The 21,353-nt window shown below is 39.5% G+C and overlaps 1 protein-coding gene across 2 annotated transcripts in view; it reads right to left on the bottom strand.

Annotated features, from left to right (window-relative positions):
- Positions 1-9,399, bottom strand: part of mrvi1 (murine retrovirus integration site 1 homolog) — a 30,864-nt gene extending 21,465 nt beyond the window's left edge. The window contains exons 1-2 of one of the 2 annotated variants that reach the window (XM_084065771.1): positions 9,365-9,399; positions 180-398 (exon numbers count right to left, since the gene is read on the bottom strand). In XM_084065771.1, coding sequence (XP_083921897.1) covers positions 180-251 — 72 coding nt within the window. In that variant the 5' untranslated portion in view covers positions 252-398; positions 9,365-9,399. Of the gene's footprint in view, positions 1-179; positions 399-9,364 lie in introns of those variants that run through there. The other variant, XM_084065770.1, reaches the window with a different exon arrangement.
- Between the last annotated feature and the right edge of the window lie 11,954 nt (positions 9,400-21,353).

Below are 21,353 nucleotides of genomic sequence, written 5' to 3' on the forward strand. Positions count from 1 at the left end.
GTTTTAAACTGAATGCGAGCCGATACGGGGAGCCAGTGTAGAGAACGGAGAAGGATAGTTGTGTGGGAGACCCATTTAGTCACTCCGAGATTCTCAGAGCTAAATGAACACAGAGGCTTTTACATTGTAGACTCTGGAGTACAGAATATATAATATGAGTGAAAGGTAAGTGTACTTACTGTAATGGGTGAGCTAGAAGAACTGTCCAACTCTTCAGGGGAATCCTCCTCTTCCTCAGGGAGGGTGGGCATGGCAGGGGGCAATGTGGGACGGGATCGCGTGTGGGGGAAAATAAAGGGTCTCTCAGCACCACAGAGAGGTTCGCAGGACTGCTCCGAGTTGTGGCCTCTCTGGTCAAGAGGAGATCCCAGAAATAAGTGTCCCTCCTCTTCTTGACGCTGCAAGCCCACGACGACCCCACACACACACACACACACACACACACACACACACACACACACACACACACACACACACACACACACACACACACACACACACACACACACACACATGTTACTACATTACTTCAAGTATCAAGTATAATAAGCATGCTGTACAGGTGGTTTAAATATTCATATAATCCGTTTTACATGTTTTTAGTTGGTCTCTACATGTTATTCTACTAAGAAATTTAAGTGACATTGCATGAAGGTCAAAATGCTATTTATCCTCTGCCCATATATGCTTTCATTTATAACTCAACAGTAGAATGAGGGACCCGGGTTTGGAATCCTGGGTAGGATATAAAAGTTACGGATTACAACTTTAATACATTTAGGTCAGTCTACTTATCATTCCCTCCATGTTTCATCTGTCTGGTTTTCAAGTTATCTTGCTTACAAATAACAACAAACAAAAACATACGTGACCGATTATAATACACTGCCATGCATTTCAGCTGGTAGGGTAAAATATGTTCAAGAGAAAACAGAAACAGCGAGGAAAGAGCCACTGGTACAACCAATCCCCACAGGGGTTGAGTCACTCTGGTCATGACCATAGTGGTCACAGGAAGTTGGTGCTGTTAATTTTATTACTTAGCAACAAAAACATCACCACAACAACATCTGCCCTAAAACCAGCATGATTTGTATTCACATTCTGGATTCTGAAAATCCTGAACTAGACCGTGTTTATAAAACATGTTTGGATGATCATTCATTCAGCCAGCCAGCCAGCCAGCCAGCCAACCAGCCAGACAGATAGACAGACAGACAGACAGTGGATACCACAGTACAACAGAGATAAGATGCAATATTCTTCACTAAATAACTATGAAAATTGCAAGAAATTGTTCCTCTAGTGAGTCGGTTTTAAGATAAATGACACCCATTTTAATATGTGGTATATTAGCCCATATGGCTTATAGTTATGAACAGTATGCAAGTAAAAATAGATGGAACTGTGAAATTATACTAAAGAAGTGAACCAGGTGCTTGCATAGGAAATCAAGAGGCTGGCTATAGGTGTGAATGGAATTTACATTCTATCGATAGCCTGATGCCATCAGGTCCGGCATTGTCTTCACACCCAAGCTATCTCACATACAGTTGCTAATCAGGATGGCACTGATCAAAGAAGTTGATCAAAGGTGGTGGGGGGCTTTCACTGACCCTCACCCCACCTGCCTGATAATGTGAACATACAGCATAAAAGGTGAATGTAATGTAACTCAGAACTAGTACACTCACACACCGTTAGGCTGTGTTTGGGACAGGGGCTCTGCCCCTGGTTCTCATGCTATGATGCTATGCTGTTTGCTGTTTGTTGCTGAATAAATGCTGAATATGGGAACCTTGGTCCTGCCGTCTCCTCTACTTTAATATCTCAAACCAGCCTGGTAACCGCAGTTTACTGCCTCATCATATACGACAGGTCACAATCCAGTCAGACCAGGATAGAAGTGGTAGCACTTGAGGGAGTATGGAGGTTTTCAGTAAATGCCAAAGGCATCATTTTAGAAATTAACCACTTTCAACCTGGCATCCATATTTCTGGGCATGTCATTATGGGCAATTCTTAAAAAAAAAAAAAAAAAAAAATCTACGAGCTCACAACTGTCTTCTACATTTCAGCTGAAGCACATATATGAATGTCTAAGAATTTATTTTATATGCATTGTACAAGTATGTGCAGGGTCTCAGGTCTTCAGTGAGCATGCATGAACAAATATACGTTCACTTGTTACGTTCACATTGGACACATAAACATGGATGATTTAGTGAGAAAATGAGCGTGTCCAGCAAGAGTACCCAAAATATCTTAAGTTATCAGACATGACGTCAGTCAGGTCACTCAGTGACATTGGTCACATTCTCTCATCTCTCTCTCTACCAGGAGTCACTCTGGGCTCCATGGATATATGCATACATCCTGGCTGTGAGCCTAAATCTTGTGTTATTCACATGTATTTTTTCAGCCATACTTCCATCTGGCAGTTTCCATTTCCTTCCAAAAAACCCAGAGAGGGCTCCAATAAATTATTGAGATGTAAGTGTGCAACATTATAAACACCGACATCTCTGGTGAAGCTCACCGCAGAGAGCAACTCATTTCTGGATGACGATCTTATTCTAAACACATGCAATGTCCTGTAGTATGAAAACAGAATATGATCAATCCCTCCCACACTGTCCTTGGTGTAACCAGCAGTATAGTGCAGTGTTTCCCAAACGATGGGTAGGGACCCATTTTTGAGTTGCGTTTCCTATCATTTCTTAAAATTCTTATTTTCAAAAATACGCCCCCTCCCAAAAAAAAAGAAAAACATAAACCTTTTTCAAAAGAATTTCAGAAATACAAAAATAAAAAATATAAATATAAAAAACCTTTAAGAAATAGTGAAAATAGCCGATCTACAAGCTCACAACGCGTCATGATGTGACGCCTTGTAAGCTTGTCGATGGGGCGGGGTATTTTCACAATTAAAGTGGTTAATTCATAATTTATTTATTAAGTTAGGGTCCCTGGGAGACACCAAATATATCTTTTGGGCGTGAAGCTGAAAAGGCTTGTGAACCCCTGAGCTAGTGGATGAACACAGTATGACGCAGTAGGACTGGATTGGCATCCTCTGGCACGTGAATGAAAGCTGACAGATCCATTATCCATCCAAGAAAGATTTATGTTGGTAATTTCTTGAATGGACATTTTATATTTTTTAAATGGGTATTTATAGTGATCCTCAGGGAGAAATTACTTCTCTACATTTTGACCCAAAAATGTTTGAGCAGTGTGCAGCGCCATGGGGCACACTGGGAGCAGTTAGGGGTTAAGTGTCTTGCTCAGTGACACTGCAACATGAACAAACCCAGACCCATAGAGAGAGAGAGTTACGATCTCGCCGCAAAGTGGGCCGCTATGGGCTATAGTTCCTAACATTGGACCTTCCTCCATGAAAATCTCCAGGAATTGAGTATGTGAGGATCCCATTTGAAACAAGCCATTGCGGCTTTCCTGGGCAATCCATTTTATAGTGACCTTGTATTGTAAACTGTACTTCCATGTGCTTTTTCTCTGCAAACTTCTGAATAAAGTATTCAATTAATCAATCAATCCTCATTGAGAACGAGCATTTCCGCATTCCATTCTTACAATGGGAGATATAGTTTCGTCACTCTCATATTAGATCACGCTGATCGAACCGGGGACCTTCCAGCAGTGGTGTAAAGTAACTAAGTACATTTACTCAAGTACTGTACTTGAGTGAACACTGTACAATTTTGAAGTATTTTTTACTTCATGGAGTATTTCCAATTTTCTGTGCTTTTACTTCTACTTCACTACATCTCAGAGGCAAATATTGTACTTTTACTCCACTACAATTATTTGAAAACTTTAGTTACTGGCTACTTAGTAGATTTGATTATTATCAACATACATTAACCACTTCAGCCCAATATACATTTCGGCCATTTGAAAATAGCAGATATACAAGCTCACAATGCGACGCATTGTGAGCTTGTAGATCTGCTATTTTCAAAAGATTTTTATACATTTGAAAACTTGTGAAACAGGACATTCTGCATAATGAGTACTTTCTATTTTTGGTACTTTAAGTACATTTTGATACCAATACTTTTGCACTTTTACTCAAGTAAATGTTTAATTCCAGACTTTTACATGTAACAGAGTCTACATTGCATTATTGATACTTTTACTTAAGTAAAAAAATAATAGTACTTTTTCCACCCCTGCCTTCCAGTTCCCAGATGGCTGCTCTGCCTTCCAGCCACTGCCAACCACTTAAAGCTAATGTTACGAGGGGCTCTGTGTATTCACGTTGAATATGAGTTTTTACCCACTATAAACATTTAGACTTGACTTGCACATTTCTTTTTAATGATCTTTCTGCGGATGCATGCTGATGATGACCGGTAGTGCCATTTTGGTTACTGATTTGTTACTAGTGATCACTGTCAGCTCTAACAGAAGAAAAGCAATCATGCAATCATTTCATAACCCATACATATACTTACACCTACAGTATAATATCGTTGCTGTCGGGTGGGAACCTTGCATGTCCAATACGTTCCTGTTTTTTATATTATTTAAAAAAAATGTAAAAGGATCCCTGGCTAATAAGCCAAATAAGCCTTAATGCATTATAATTGTCCTCTATAACTAAAATCAAAAAATAAATAAAAATGGAATGCATGTGAAAATAAAAAACAACTTAATACTTCCTAAGGTTAATATGAGCATCAAATCAATAGTTTAAAAATGTTTTTCATGCACATGCATTCCATAAATTCCATAGGGCTAGACCACACATGGAACTTGCGAAGGGCATTGCCCCTCTTGAGTAAAATAAGAACTGTTTTTAGAAAATAAAATATCTTAATTATTTTATTTTAGTTATAGAGGGCAATTATGTTATATTAATGTATTAAGGCATATTTGGCTTATTAGCCAGGGATCCTTTTAAAAATAGTGAAAATAGCCGATCTACAAACTCAAACGCGCCACGGGTTGTGAGCTTGTAGATCTAATTGTTTTACTACTTTTGTGCGACACTCTTGTATGATGATAATTTATGGAAATAACATACAAAGTTGAAATATGGAGATACAAGATTTCTGCCCGACAGCAACGATATACAAATAGCAGCCAAAAGCAGTACTGTCAAAAAGGCCATGATTTGGTCCAGATCTACACTATGCACCCGGCATTAAATAGCAACAAAGCAATATGTTTTCCAGTTTTGACCTGGCCATGACCTTCCACGGATCATTTCACACTGCCATGTACATTTTACGGCCGATCCGACCTGAGGTGAGGGCATGGCGTTTTAGAGGGGCGTGACGTATATATGAGCATGGCCTGGGTTTGATGACCATGACCTTCCCTTGATCATAACACACCACTATGCAACGTTTCAGCCCAATTCTACCTGGGTTGTGGGTGTGCATAAAAGACACACATAGCCTACATTGTAATTAGTAGTAGTAGTAGTATCATCGTTATTACTATTCAAAATAATAGAAATAAAATCAACAGATGTTTAATTCACATACATGGATTGTAATGTGTGTGATTGTAAAGCGCTATTCATTACTTTTGCAGATTCATGCACTCAATTGGGCGATACATTTCAGTTTATTTGCCTTGTCTACACATAAGATTCACATTGAGATTTAGATATGCATGACCTGAATAGCCTCAAAGTGGCCGTACTTCTCTCCTAACACTTTTAGGCACATTCTCTACTCATTGCACAAACATCATGAATCATGTGATCTTGTTGTCAAAAATACTTTGATACTCTACTGCTAAACTGAATCATGACCTAATCCATCTTGCTGGTTTAGTCTGAGTATGACATTGTGTATGACTCTCTGTCCTGTTGAAATGATGTCACTGAGGTGTTATTGACCTCTCATGGCACTACATTCAGTTAATGCTCATTGCTCATGAAATTATGAACTGCTTCATACCCGCAGTCTTTCCCAAGAGGCCGTTGCATGATTTATGTGCTATATATATATATATAAACACAGAATACCTCAGCTTTGAGGTTCTGGTGACCAAATAGATTACATTTATTGCAGATTCTATGTTTGATTTCTTTGTTTGTTTGTTTAGATGTGTTTCTTTTATCTCACTGTTTAAAGGCAAAGAAAAACATAACTCCAGATGACATCATTGATTATAGGTCCTCTTTTGTACAACATTACAGAGAATAGTGTCATATTTTGTTGTACGTAGCTCCATAAAGGTGCTCTCTGACATACTGTAGCCTAATATGCAAACAAACCCTGCAACCAGCATTTAAACCCACATAGCACAATGTGACATATTTGACCACTTGGCATAGCAGAAGATCGCTTTCAGAGAAAATACAATGAGTGAGAACGTCACATAAATGATGATAAAACATGCATGATGCAGGAGTCTGCTGCAGGACCAAACACTGTTCAAACACTGTTCCCCGGTGCATCATGATCCTGAGATAAATATTGCAGTGCAATTGAATCACTGTAATTATTTCCTGTCAGGGAGTGTGTTACAGAACATCCATGGCTGCAAGGCTGGACTCACAGGACCCCTCCACTGTCAACTACAGCTGTCCTCCTTGAGTGTGTCTTCTTTACACACTCACGTACATAATGTTTGGATGGATATGCTGTGTGTAAATATGTAGATACTGTGTTTCTTTTTTTTTATTCTTTCTTTTTTTCCTTCCCTTGCCCCCCCCCCTTCTTTCTTTTCTGTCTCTTTCTGGAAACGAATTTAACTCACTGTAACCCCTGTAAACCTGTGATGCGTCAATAAGGATGATTCTGATTCTGATTCTGAAGGAGTTAACTCAGAAGAAAACACATTAAAAGCGGAGACGGGGGTCCCTTATAACGGTCAGGCCCCTAGGGCCCTCAAACATATACAGTGCCTCCCGCCACAGCAATGGCCTCCCGCATGAGAAAATGAGCCGAGCCCTCCTCCCTCTTGTCTACCCTGTTACATAAGCCCGCTCCCTAATGCCAGATTTGTTTAAAATTTGGTTGTGTGAAGCACAGAGAGTACGCGGACAACAGAGGAAGTGGTAGGCTACAGAACCATAGTCTGAGATAACAGGATATAGGAGTGTGAGAAAGATAACGATAATAAGCATATGAAAGTATAATTCTGAGGGGTCGATACATTAATCAGTGTCTAGTACAAACATGTAGTGGAAATGGAAAGCTACAGTTCAGATTTTACACAGTTAAATTCTCAGTATTAATGATCAGTTTGCAACTCAGAGTGGACAAATGATACTTATATGATAATGAACCCTACGGGTCCATTTGTTTACATTTGTTCATTCTCAGAGTTAAATGACAGTAACATTTTACTGCAGCTACAGTAACCACAGCCTACATAATAATTGGTGTAGTTGAACAAAATGTCAACATCCTGTTTTACAGTAATCCAAAAACGTAATTTCAGAGGACGCTGTTCCTTTCAAGTTCAAGGCAAACAACAGCACAGTGGATGTTCCCTACAACAGTTAAAAGACAGACAACAACAGTCTCCCAGAGAAACACAGAGTCCATAATCCTCAGCACTACAAAGGCTTGATGCTGCTGTCAGTTCAACACTATAAAGTCACATCTACAGAAAACTGACAAGTTGATGCAGGCTGCATCACATAAGTTTGCAGAAGTCGGCATAAACATAATCACTAAAATCCCAAAGTTAAGGTATAGCACAGCAGATCCCATCTACCTGCACAGATAGCACAGACCATTTACCTGAGACGTCTACTACTGTTGTAGAAATACCCACTCCACTTGTTGACCTCCTCACTCAAACCAGCTTCCCACCGTCAAACTGTCATTCTCAGACTTTTACGAAGAAAACCCTGCGATCCCCCAGGCTTCTCTCTTCCTCTCCCTTCCCCTCTGTTCCCTGGATTTTTTTTCAGCACCAGCCTCTAGTTCACTCCTGGGAGCTTTGACCATTTAAGGAGAAGGCTCTGTATGCCTCTTTGGGCTGCTGTGGTGTGTGTGTGCGTGTGCGTGTGCGTGTGCGTGTGTGTGTGTGTGTGTGTGTGTTCTCTGAGGCTGCAGCTCCACTGAGCCATGACTGATCATCCTTCAAACCAAGCTGAAACCTGGGGAAAGCTATGTTGTTTTTTCTACCGAGATTATCTACCTTGTTAATCACTGTCAGAGGAGAGATTTGAACAGTGGAGTGTGTGTGTGTGTGAGTGTGAGTGTGAGTGTGAGTGTGTGTGTGTGTGTGTGTGTGTGTGTAACAGATTATGAGGGAATAGATAAAGACTGTGTCCATGTCCCACATGTTTACTCTACTAGCTCATTTTTAATTTATGCTCCATCATACGACGGTCGTGTGCCGCAGATCTACAAGCTCACAACACGTTCCATCTGCAATGCGTGGAGGTTGTGGATCTGCTATTTTCGGTGTGCAACACCGTTATACAACACCGTTATACAACAAAGTATAAATCGGGCTTAAGTGAGAGACATCCATCCACTTCCTATCACTTGAACATAAAGATTTTTTTGTAAACCACACAGTGGTGGACAAAGTACTCAGCCCCAGTACTTGAGTCAAAGCATAGATACCCCTGGTCAAATATTACTCAACTACAAGTGAAAGTTGCTCTGTCAAATGTTTTACTTGAGTTTAAGTATAGGAGTACTTGCTTTCAAACACTTATTCTAAAGTACAAATTACAAAGTACATTTAGTTTTTAATGTCAATGCAATGCTATATTGAAATGTAACATTTCACAAAATAAGATTATCCAGATTTTAAAAAATATTAGTGAAAACAGGTGATCTACAAGCTCACAACGCATCGTGATGTGTGACACGTCATGATCTTGTAGATCTGCTATTTTCACTGTATTTGAAATAGAGTTTAAGTGGTCAATTCAGTGGTCAGTTAGTTAGTGAAAGGCTGTATCCAAAGATACAAATACTAAAGTAAAGTACAGATACTTGAGTAAATGTACTAAGTTACTGTACTGTCCACCACTGAAACTACGTTGTCAACATCTGCTGTATTTGCTCAGATGTTCACAAAATGAAAAAGGCATGGTAATTATTTAACAAGTATATTGAGTCAGTACTCACAAATGTACCATGTAGCTCCTGAGTACGCTTTGAGAATGTGTTATAAATCCATGTGATTAAATGTTACCCAAAGAACAAAATGAGTAATTTATTCACCCATGATTATTACCAGTGAAATTATTTATACATTATCAAATGTTTAACCTTGAAAACAGGGTATATAATTACCGTAGAACCTCCTTAAAAAACAGCACACATGCCTACATTCATAATGGAATTATATTTCTACTTACAGGAGATGTTCTACCGTATTTCTCATCAAATGGAAGGATTCTCACCTTGCTGCTGCCTCTCGATGCGCCACCTGTTGAAAACAGACCACATACTGTACAGTGAAATGGAATTGATTTGCATTTATAACAGGAAAGCCTGTGCAATGCAAATGCAGGGGTGCTGTTAGGGTGCTGTTCTGTAAGGCTGATGCGGGTGCTCTTCATCTGATTGGTTGGTTTGACCGACGTTTCAGGAAGTGCCCTACCGCCCCTGGCACTAATGGCAACAATAACCTGGCAACCATGACTGTAGCTCCAGGTGCTTGGTCCACTGGTTGAAAGTCCAGAGTAAAGCATGATTTATACTTTGTCATACAGTGATGTCTCACAACAACAATCTAAAAATGCTTGTGCATCTGTTATTTTCGAGGTGTATGAGAGTTAATTAAGCATAATTGTGACTGTGTCATCTCCTTTGGAGAACTCATGCAAAGTACAGTAATTCAGCAAACACATGAGGTACAATGTCAGTAACCTGCAGATATTATGTACAGTGCCATTAGAGGAATTTGGACAATTTATCATGGCACATGGCATTATCATTTGGTCATGGCATCACGCACAAACAAACGGTTACTGCTTTTCCTGTATTACTGTAGATCACGTGGTTGCTACTTCATTTGTTAAACAAAGGTTATAATAATAGGGCTTACATAGGAAGAACTTGTTCCCTTAAGTAAACATGGAGGATTATCACATAATAATGTTCAACAGCAAGTCTCATCACATAACTATCATCATCAACATCATCATCAGCATCATCATCATAATGTAAACAAGTACAACTGCAGCAGTGCCAAGTTGGACTCTTAATATAGAGGTTCCTATCATGTGAAATAAACAATGTGACTCTTCCCTGTGATGGCAGTGTTTGAGTTTTTATGTCAGCCTCAGCTGTTAAATTGTAGCAATAACAAAGTGCCAAAAGAATTGGGATTATGCACCCTCAGTCACATATGACAGTACAGTTTCCACGCCTGTGAAGATGTTTTATTATTATTTGTTATTGTTTATGAGTACATGGAAGACTTGTCCCTCCTTTAAGCAAATGTTTTCCGTGACCCTCCTTAGCTTAAAGGAACAAACCTCCCCCTGATCAGGACATCATAGTAACATGAACAAAGTTCAAGGTTCACAACCTTGAACCTTGAACATGATTAAGAGTATAAAAAATACAGAATTGATACAACTGCAAATTTGTACAGGTATAGCAGCTTTAATCGCTTCTTATGGCTCACCCGAGCATTTATAAATATCGAACCTTCCAAAGAAAATCACGTACCCTCACATGCCCTCCTGTAATTCTCCATGGACTATTAATAGAAATAGTCTACAGTCCCTAAGGACATTTTCCTCTTCCTCCTCAGTACACCAGCTGTTTGTAAAAAAAATGATAATCTAAATATCTGTTTAATCTATTTTAAACAGCTTCAGGGTAAATACCGATAAGAGATGTTGTGTTTATACCACTAAGTAGAAACAGTATTTCTTCAACACTAACATCATACCTTCTGGCAGTGGAGGCTTACTGGTGGACGATGAAGGAACACTGGTAGTAGGTGGAGGCTCACTGGTGGTAGATGGAGGCTTACAGGTGGTAGATGGAGGTTTACTGGTGGTAGATGGAGGTTTACTGGTGGAGGGTGAAGGCTCATTGATGAAGGGTGGACGCTCCCTCGTTGAGGCTGGAGGCTCACTGGCGGAGGATGAAGGTTCATCGGTTGATGGTAGAGGAGCACTGCTATCAGCGATCACAGACACTGGACAGGGACTCCTGTCTCCGTCTCTAATGTCTACTTCAGACTCAGCTGGAGAGCCACTGACATCTGATCCAACATCAGTTGATTCTCTGGGACTAGGAGGCTTCAAAGGAATACAGAGAGAGATCATTCATATAGATCACTGTCTTCAATATTAATTCAAATCGAGAACAGACAGACCGTGAAAGATTGGGGACTTCCCTTATAAAATATACTATTTTATACCAACCATTTATACTATTAAAATATACTATTTTAAGGTAATATTATTGCAACGACAATATTACTGCTACAAATACAAGTGTACTAACCACATGAACTCTAGCGTCCCTCCATTGGGTATAATAGGTTAACATTCAGCGAATATGTCAGACCTACAAGACCTTCTTTTCTTCCCTCATTGGTATATATATATATATATATATGTATATGTGTGTATGTATGTATGCGTGCGTGCGTGCGTGCGTGTGTGTTATACACACGTTAGAAAACAGATTCAGAGCTTGTCTAACATTTATTCTTCACCTAGTTTTATTTAAAGGTAGGGTAAGTGATTCACTTTGGTTGAAATAAGTGTTACATAGCTCTATATTCTGATAGTACTCATTGCTATAGAGTGTTTGTTCAGTAAAAGGAGTCTCCCATGTCTCTCCAGCTCTTTATAAAACAGAAAATGCATTTTTATTGCTCTTTCCTGATTGGCTTAAATGTTGTAACCTACCTGAAAATGTATTTATATTCTGTTTACTAAAGAGCTGGAGAGACCCTTGTGACCAAACAAACGCTCTGTAGCAATGATTACTATCAGAATATAGTACTTTAACCTTTTAACAAAAAAAAAAGAAAATAACAAAAAATATCACTTACCCTACCTTTAACACATTTTTTTTCATGCATTTTAAAATCCTAAAAACTGATGCAACTCAGTTCAGAGATGTTATAGTTATGGTGATGTTTGTCATTATTAACAGTAATGGGAAAAGGCAAAATTTTCCAAACAACACAAACCTGAAGCTGTTCTTTCAACCTGGCCTCCTGAACGTTCAGCTGCTTGTCTGTGTCCACTGCTTTGCCCAGAGCCTCTGCCACTTTCAGAGTCATGTTCTCCATCTTCTCCTTCACCTGACCGACCTGCTTCTCAGTCTGCCTCACCAGTTCAGCTGTCTCCAGGGCACCACTGACCATAGCCTCCATCCTACTTAAGGTCACAAGGAGTCCATCTGACATCACATGGGTTTGGTTCTCCTCTGTGGCTGATCGGGCTGCTTTCTCAGTAGGCGGATCTGTGGACACCGCTGCATTCCTGTACTCCTTCGCTACATTCTCCCCAGTCCAGCTTTGTCCATCTCTCACAGTGTTGGTCTCCTTGTCACTATGGAGGACTACCATCTTGCCCTGAGCCGTTTTACACTCAGAAACATCCTGCTGTGAAGTTCTCAAAGCAGCCTGTAGGTGGCAGAGTTGCTCCCTCATATCGCTGATAGTGTGCTCTGCTTGCTGGAGCTTGGCTTGTGTCTCAGCCAAGGCCTGGTTAGTTTGGTTGTCTTCTGATCTCACCTTGGCCTTTGCTCTCTCCAGGCCTAGGGTTCTCTGCCAGTTCTCTACAGCCTTGGCTTCTGGGGTGTGCGTCTGCCGGGTCTGGTTCTGGGTCTGTTCCTCAGTCTGGTTCTGCCTTCGCTCCTGTTCCCGAACCCTCCACTGCTCCTCCACCTTTTCCCCTCTCTCCTCCCACACAGAGTTCTGCAGGTTCAGCTCTCTCAGCCTGAAACCACCCCCCCAATTCATAAACAACTCCCTTACACATTGTTATGTCTGTAGTCACGGAGGGCTCCTAAAACTGCACTTATGCTTGATGGTTTCTCAGAAGACAGAAGACGCAGAGGACAGTAACTCCAATTGGTTGCATAACAGAGATGCCCATAAATTCACTGTCTAACAGAAAAACAAGTCTCTCTTTTTATTAGGCTGGGGTAATTTCACAGAACATATAGTGAATAATGCTAGTGACATCCAATCTGTTACCATAACAGGAGAAAGGGAGGTAAAAACTCACATACACTTTGACAAGCTGCTGTTTGATGCTTGCTGCTTGCTCCTGGCTGTGTGGGTAAGGCATCTCCTGTGATTCAACAGAACCAGTACAATACTGTGGGTGAAAATATAGGCATATATAGCGTACCTTTACATAATGAGGACATCTGACTGAATAAACACGTCACAATCTGTCTCTGATTCAAACACACAGTTCCAAAGTTTTGCCCGCTTTACTGAGAAGGCAGACTGTCCAAATGAGTTCTTGCACATGGGAACAATACAATCACCATTTGTTGAAGCTTGTGTAGCTGCTCTAGAGCTCTGGCATCTAACAACCAGTCCAGAAAACAGAGGTGAAACATGAGTATATAAACATTTAAAAAACTGTTTGATATTACAAAAAACATTTTAAAAAGTAAAAAGGTTGTTTTCTTAACGTTTACAACGGTGCCATCTCATAGGTTCCATGATCTTTATAGCCTGTTTGTATATTGATGTTATAGGTTTTAAGACGGTTTGAGAAGCAATATGTTTGTATGCTTAAAATGAATAAGCATCCTCACAGCAAAACCCCTGTGTTAATTTAACTCTGAGAATAGACTCATGATGTGTCCACTTGAGGCCATGTTTACCCTCTCATCTTATAGATTAATGCAATTAAGTATAGGGCTTAAGTGGCTAAATTAAGACTGAAGATTTAACTGTGCTCTATGTGAGTTTAGGCCTTGGCTGCTTCTCACCCTGTCAGGGCTGTTAGTGTAGAGAAGATGAGCTAGTTCAGCAGATTTGATCTTGTGAAAGATATTCTGCATGCCATCTGTGATAAAGGGTGGGATGCCTAATTCCTCCAGACCACCATGATGTTGCTGCAGACAATAAAGTTAGAACAACGTAAGAACAAGACTATGCAAGCCTAGTTCAGCCGGACCCTGGATGCAGCTGTCACGGAAAAATGTCTGTCAGAAACCGAAACCAATGGCATCCCACTTATCTGTTCAGTTGGAAATTAAGTAATTCTTAAAAGAAAATGGATGTGTCATTGCTTCCGCCAGGCCGCGAAGGCGTGGCCGAGACCAGGCATGCAATTCTCATTTGGTATGTTCTTGCACTCCATTTCAATGACGTGACACACACGTCGCTTAACACCTACACTGCAAGTCACACAATGGACAATTGATATGCATCTAGGCTTATTCCTATGTTAATTCGCTAGGTGTGAGTCGGGAGCCTTTGAAAACTTTGTTGATGTGCGAATTTAAAGTAGTTTTAAATCTATGCGTGTGCCTGCGTGTGCTCCTGGTCAAATAGGTTCCGGCACGGCTTGCAAGGCCGTACAGTGAGCATTGCACCCCTGGCCGAGACTATATTTTGCCCCCAGTCCGTCCCTCTGTGTGTCCGTCTGTGAACAGCTAATCTCCGGTACCGTTCGCCCGATAGACATGAAACTGTGCACATAGAATTATTTGATATTACTCCTACAGATTTTGTCGAAACATCACGGAAATCGGTACACAGTATCTCTATAATCATGTGATCAAGATGGATCTGTCAGATTTTTCAAATCAACTTCACGGTGGTGCTATAACAGGCCGATTCACATTTTTTACCTAACTGGACTGATCGGCGTGAAACTTTGTATGCACACTCACTAGAGGCCAAGGAAAAAACCTCTGCCCAGCATTTTTTCACACCGGCTTTTTATAGCACCACCAGGAGGCCAATCTTTACTTTTTTTATATACTCCTACAGATTTTGTCCAAACGTCACGCAAATCTGTACACATTGTCTCTATAGTCATGTCATCATAAACATTTATGGAGACAACATGGTAGGAAAAGGGGACTAATTAAACATTGTACTGACACATTAGTTAAACAAATCTGACCAATGAGCGCATTCCAGAGCTCTGTCTCCGTTTTGTCAGTTGTAATAACTTTATTGAACTTGATGGGCCATTTACCTGTTACCTAATCTGAGTTCCCTTAAGTTTTTGCCAGCTCTCGTGTACAAACGGGAGGACCTGTTACCTATCCACTTCGTAGATAATGGAGATGCATACTGTGTATGCCTGTATGTGTTGAGTATTTGAGGAAAGAAGAACAAGGAAATGGGATAACTACTGGCTGTTTTCTCAGTGCACGAGGGGGTGATTGTTGCACATGTGTGTTTCAACAATGGGAACTAAGTCAGTGAGAGACATTGACTATTCTAAAACCACTAGACATTGAGCAACTAGTACCTGTTGTATATCCTGAATCTCAGTCTGCAGAGAACGGTAGTTAGGAGGATCAACATTCCTACTAAAGAGACTCTGTGGACTTCTGGAGTGGCTGTGCAACCTGCCAGGAATAAGAAGTAGATCATGATCCCCGGAGTGAACATAGCTGAGAAATACAATGAATGAATATAGACGATGATTAAATATACATTTAGGTGGAGAAAGAGCAATAGCAACCATGGAAATGTAAAACATTGCTGATGTAATAGGAAACAGACAATTTGAAACATTCAAATTAGCGGGTAGAGGATTTTGTTACTAAAATACTCAACTAACTACTTTGAACATAATATACGCAGTTACTGGTGTAAAGTAAATGTTAATGGCAAATTAATTGCTATATTTCTTTTGGTGTTTGTATAATTGCAGATTTAGAAGTGCCATACCTCAGAAGAACTTGCTGCGAATGTTCTTGTAACCTCTGTAGCTCTGACTGCATCCCCTTCAATGGCAGAAATAAATAAATACATTCATCAAGAGATAGCAACTAACTCAGGTTACAGCATAGAAACAAACAAACATGCTACTATTTTGATTCAAATGGATGTGTAGTTATCAGTGGCAGTCATTACACCAGTTTTATCATTATAACATGTCAGCAAATTTGATCATTTGATCATGACAAATATATTATAATATTACATACATTGAATATAAATGTTATATATAAAATACATTTTCATATTTCACATTTTAGATAAACATACCTCTATGATGTTGTGATTTTCCACATGAGAGCTCATCATTTTAGCCATAAGAATGTCTCTCTACAAAGATTTGAGATAAATAAAAGTTGAAAAAATACATACAAACATTTACGTTGTGATTTGGAAAATGTAAATGTTAGCAGACAGACCTTTGAGATTTCTCTTTCTTTTAGAGTCAGCATAACAAGAGTATCCTCAAGTTCTGCCTGTGAACATGAAGAGATTTCCCTTCAGTAAGACTTATCTTAGAGACAGACAGACAGACAGACAGACAGAAGTATTTTTATGATGATTCTTACCCTCAATTCAGCATTAACCTTCCTCAGTTTGTTGACACTGTCTTCAGAGCATGTTCTTTCAAAGGACAGCTTTTCATTCTGTGGAGATGATGAATGTTTTGTTTTCTTATATATTTTCTCCAAAATTGAAAGATCAAGCATGAGCACTACGACTTGATCAGGCAAAATCAGAAAGCTACCTTATCTTCAAGAATCCTTACGTGAACTTTCAGGCATTCAAGTTCATTGCTCTAAGAAAAGGAAAACATATTATAATTGGGCAGACATTCCATTTTTGTATGACCTTGCACTTGGAGCCTTGTGTACGGTACCAATCTGGTGCAGCTGGTCTGTGTGCGGTAAGCCCTATCCTGTGCCGCCCTAAAGGAAAGGCGGGCCTCCTCGAGGTCCTCTGTTAGAGACCTGGTTCTTGTCATCACTGACCGCTGGGCGCTGCATGGGGGCATCATCAACTAGTCAGAGCTCAGTGTTAAAAAGAGTGCAGAGAGGCTCAATCTTTCATATATATTGTCTGAAATGTGCAATAAATGTGGTAATTTTATCAGCACCAGTAAATTAATACTGACTGCCAAAATAGTGTTTGGCAAAACGCATTCAAAAAATATAAATAATTGTTATCATTTTATTTACATTTTTTGGAATAGTTATTCAAATTGTTCGTGTTCGTGTACTGTATGTCCAAAAATGAACCTGTGTTCCAGAGGATCCAATAGATCCAATAGATTATTTAGTCACCAGCTATTTATTGTTAGTACTTGTCTTTGTTTAAATATATATATTTTTTAAACACACAGTAGACTTAAACACTGCTGTCCGTATTTGCCGAACGTTATTAGGCGAACATTTTCAACGTCCCCCCCCCCCAAAAAAAAGATCACAACGCATTGAATCACGATGCATTGTGAGCTTGTAGATCGGCTATTTTCACTACTTGTGATTTACAGCGAATTATAAGATAGGACATTCATTTATGAGAAAAAATAGGTTAAATTAAATTAGGAGATACAAGGTTTCTGCCCAACAGCTATATGTACTATGACAAGATAAATCAATATTTTAACCATTAAAACCTTATCCTTCTGCAATACCGAGCTATTCACCTGTTCAGCTTGACACGTAACTCACTAATCTCCACAGAGAGCTGGAGGTTGGTATCTTCACACTGTGCCACTGTTCTTAACAGAATGCTGTTCTGTTCACTCAGCCTGTGGTGGTCATTCTTCAATTCAGCCATAGTGCCCAACAGATTGTTTGCATCACTGAAGTGAAATAAATAATTAGATGTATAGCATTAATTAACCAGAGAGTGTGGTTGTATATACTTATATGGATTAGGAGAGTGAGAGGGACAATGAGTTGAATAATAACTGACCAGAAGCACTGGCCCCTCTCTGAGATGACAGGTTTGATTTGAGGACTTGAGAAATCCAATCCTGAAAGTAAATCAATATTATGGAGAGAATAGGCCTGGACTCTAACAGATCAATTCCCAAAAGTACACAGCAGAAAGGCCTACCATTTATAGACACTTTGGAAGGGTCTGGCCAAGATACATGATTGTCATCCACATCAGTGCTGGAAAATATGAAAAGTCATAAGTCTCTTGCAGATGTAAACTCAACAACTGATAACCTAATGGCAAATGTTAATAATATATTCATACATAAAGAAAAATATGGTTTAGTTATGTTTCTAATGTTGAGTAAATTAAGTAGATACTAGACAACATCAAAGATTTAATCCAAAATCCAACTTGAACCACTAAAACATCCAGCATTTGTGACAAATACTGTATGCACTAATTATAAAATACTGTATGTCTGTGGTAGTGGTGTATGATTTGGGCTCTGCAGTGGGTAGAGATGTGGGGAGTGACTCATGGCAGCAGTGTCAGTGTTAATTCAGTGGCAGGTGCTTGCCATGACGAACAAATGTAATTGACTGTCCGGATAGAGGCTCTCCCTGAGTGTATGTGGGGATTTATCCTGTGTGCATTGATGCACAAGTTGTATGGTCACACCTAGTCTAATCAATTTGAATCAGGCCAGGTGTGACTGCTAAAATCAGCCATCATCAACCCTACAATTTTTGATTACTGGGGTTCATTTGACAACAAGAAAGGTGTTTTCATATCTAAAATTCATTCAGTCTTGTTTTTGGACTGGCATATGGCAGCTGTGCTTTCAAAAGGAATCGTTATGCACATCCATGTATGTCGCTAGTGCAGAACAAAGAATAAACATGGATCACCTGAGGAAGACCATTCGCTGGTCAAAACGTTGTACTAGTTTGCACATTCAAGATTATTCAGAGCAGCGGCTGCCTGTTCGGATTTATTTTATTCTTTAGAGCTGTACTGCTTTTGCCAGTTGCCACACAATTGTAACTTTGTTTAATTGAAATAGACATTTAACAAGAAGGTGTCTCTGACTCCATTGAGCTCTTGATTCCATGACTGACGTGACGGTATGTGACATGTAAAGATGAGTTTTAATGTCATACAAAGGATAACACATTTTGGGAAATCAAAATATTATTAACACTCAAAGATGGCCTTCTAATCTGGAATGATACAAATTTGGATTCCCTTTGCTTTGCGTTTGCTTACCTATCCTGGCTACATTGGGAAATCCATTTCCTCATTGTGGCGTGAAATGTTTCCCTGCTCACAATAGGGTCCTGGCAGTCTGGGTCAAGCAAGTGTTGTAGGGCAGTCAACCTGTCTTGCTCTGGACTCTGGCCTGTCATAGTCTGCAGGAAATGCAGGATTGTAGAGGCTAGAACCTCTCCTGATGGCAGATCACAGAAAATAATAGGTAGATTGCGAACCCTTTTAATACTAAAAAATAATGACAGATGAGGGCGATGATGACGATAATGATGTCGACGATGATGTACTGTAAGTGCGGTCAAATATTTTAGTCTTTTGTACCTGTATTGTTTGTATTACATGAATCATATGTAATATCAAGAAGATGTTGTTCTGAGAATCCATTGGATGTAATATCCTCAAGCACCTCCTTTGGCTCAGGGCTGGGTGATCCCCATACTAAATATTTACAAATGCGCAAAGTTTATTTTAGTACTGCATGGTTTGAGAATGCATGATCAGCATGGGTTCAAGTCAGCTTATAACATAACTCTGCACGTATTTAACTTGAAGGAATTGTTTGTCCATTAATCAAAAACGTAATAGATATTATATGCTAGGTAGGTGCTTGCATAATATAATTCCCAACATGGCATTTTATGCATCCCTATAACAAGAGAAGAGCAAAGTAAAACCATACTGTAGCTCACCTTCATTGATGTCAGACATTGGGTTTGGTTCTATGGAACTGACACCTGAATCCATGGAGACTTGTGAGGACCTATCACATGTCACTCAAGGCCATAACTCAAACTGCAGGCTACACAAAAGAAGATGCAAAATGTATAATGCATGTATGTAAAGCAAAAGATCAAAGATGCTGGGAAATCTTCATAAGATGGTTAGAAACAACAGAACTGGTTGAAAATGTGCTAAATAGGCTGCAGCAGATAACGTTAATGCTTACTACATTTAGCCTATGCATTGGGATCCTGTCCGTTGGCTCAGTCTCAGTAGCATCTTAGAGATCATTTAAAAATATACATATTGAATCCTTCAAAGTCGGCCATCCCACCCAAAAATTGCATTATAAAACAAAATCTCAGACGCCAGATGATAGAGGACAAATAAATTCAAACAAACTCTCAATATACACAGAAGACAGTTTCCAATTGTACATACAATGAGATTGCAGAAAAGCTATTTACTTTGCCCAAGGGTCTATATCCACCTATGAAAAGGGTAACAAATTGTGGAAACATGTTTACATGAAATAAAACTCTTACTTCTCAGTCTGGAGCAGTTCTTCTGTTATGAAAACAGTCAAAAATATTGTCAGACAATACAAAAAAATCTGGATTTAATGTGGTGCCAATCTGGCCCATGCAGTTACGGTATTGTTATCAGAGGAAGTGCAAAAGATTCTCTAAATGAGTATATTACGTGCTTGTTTTCACTTCACATCAAAACCAGCTGACATCCCACCCACACCACACCACTCACCCCCACTCCCTTCCTCCTCCCACTGTTACAAATTAATGCCTCATTTTGTTGTGAACGGTGCAACGTGTTGACAGCTTAGCAAGCGTAACCTTGTGTGATAAAGTATAAAATTTTGTGTGTTTTTAATTAACATTCATCATTTAAACAACTACAACAAATGCAGGCAGTATATGAATAGAAAAGGTGGATTCAACAGACCACTGGACTTCATTGCTTGAACGGAGGAATGAGTCGCATAATACTTCAGAAATAAACCTTCGATAGCTTCTCCTCCTCATGAAAGTGTTTGGTTTTGTGCTAAAAAAAAAAACAAATCGAACTAGAAATGTGGGCTCCTATAGAGGTTCCTCAACATGCAAATCCAATTTTGGGTTGACTGGATGTATTATGATAACCTCTATGCAAAAAAAACAAAAACATTTTGGGGTCAAAATAAGCCCTACATTTTGGAAGGCAATTAAACAGTATGGAGTATCAAAAGCTTGAGTCATTGTCACATGACTCAATGTCGGGGAAAATGAATAAATTAATAGACCAGTTGATCGCAATAGTGGGGAGACATTCAAGCCCTTCTGACCCCCCCTCCGGCACCAATGACTCAAATACTGTACTTAAAAGAATCCCTGGCTTAAGCCAAATATGCCTTAATGCATTATAATTGTCCTCTATAACTAAAATGTTAAATTAAAAACACCTTAAATATTGTATTTATTTTAGAAATCTTTCACTCAATAGGGGCAATGCCCATCGCAAGTTGATGTCATTTTCCCATGTGTGGTCTAGCCCTATGGAATTTATGGAATGCATGTGAAAATAAAAAACAA

This window comes from Gymnoscopelus microlampas (assembly GCF_963454915.1).
Source record: "Gymnoscopelus microlampas genome assembly, chromosome: 1".
NCBI classification, from domain to species: domain Eukaryota; kingdom Metazoa; phylum Chordata; class Actinopteri; order Myctophiformes; family Myctophidae; genus Gymnoscopelus; species Gymnoscopelus microlampas.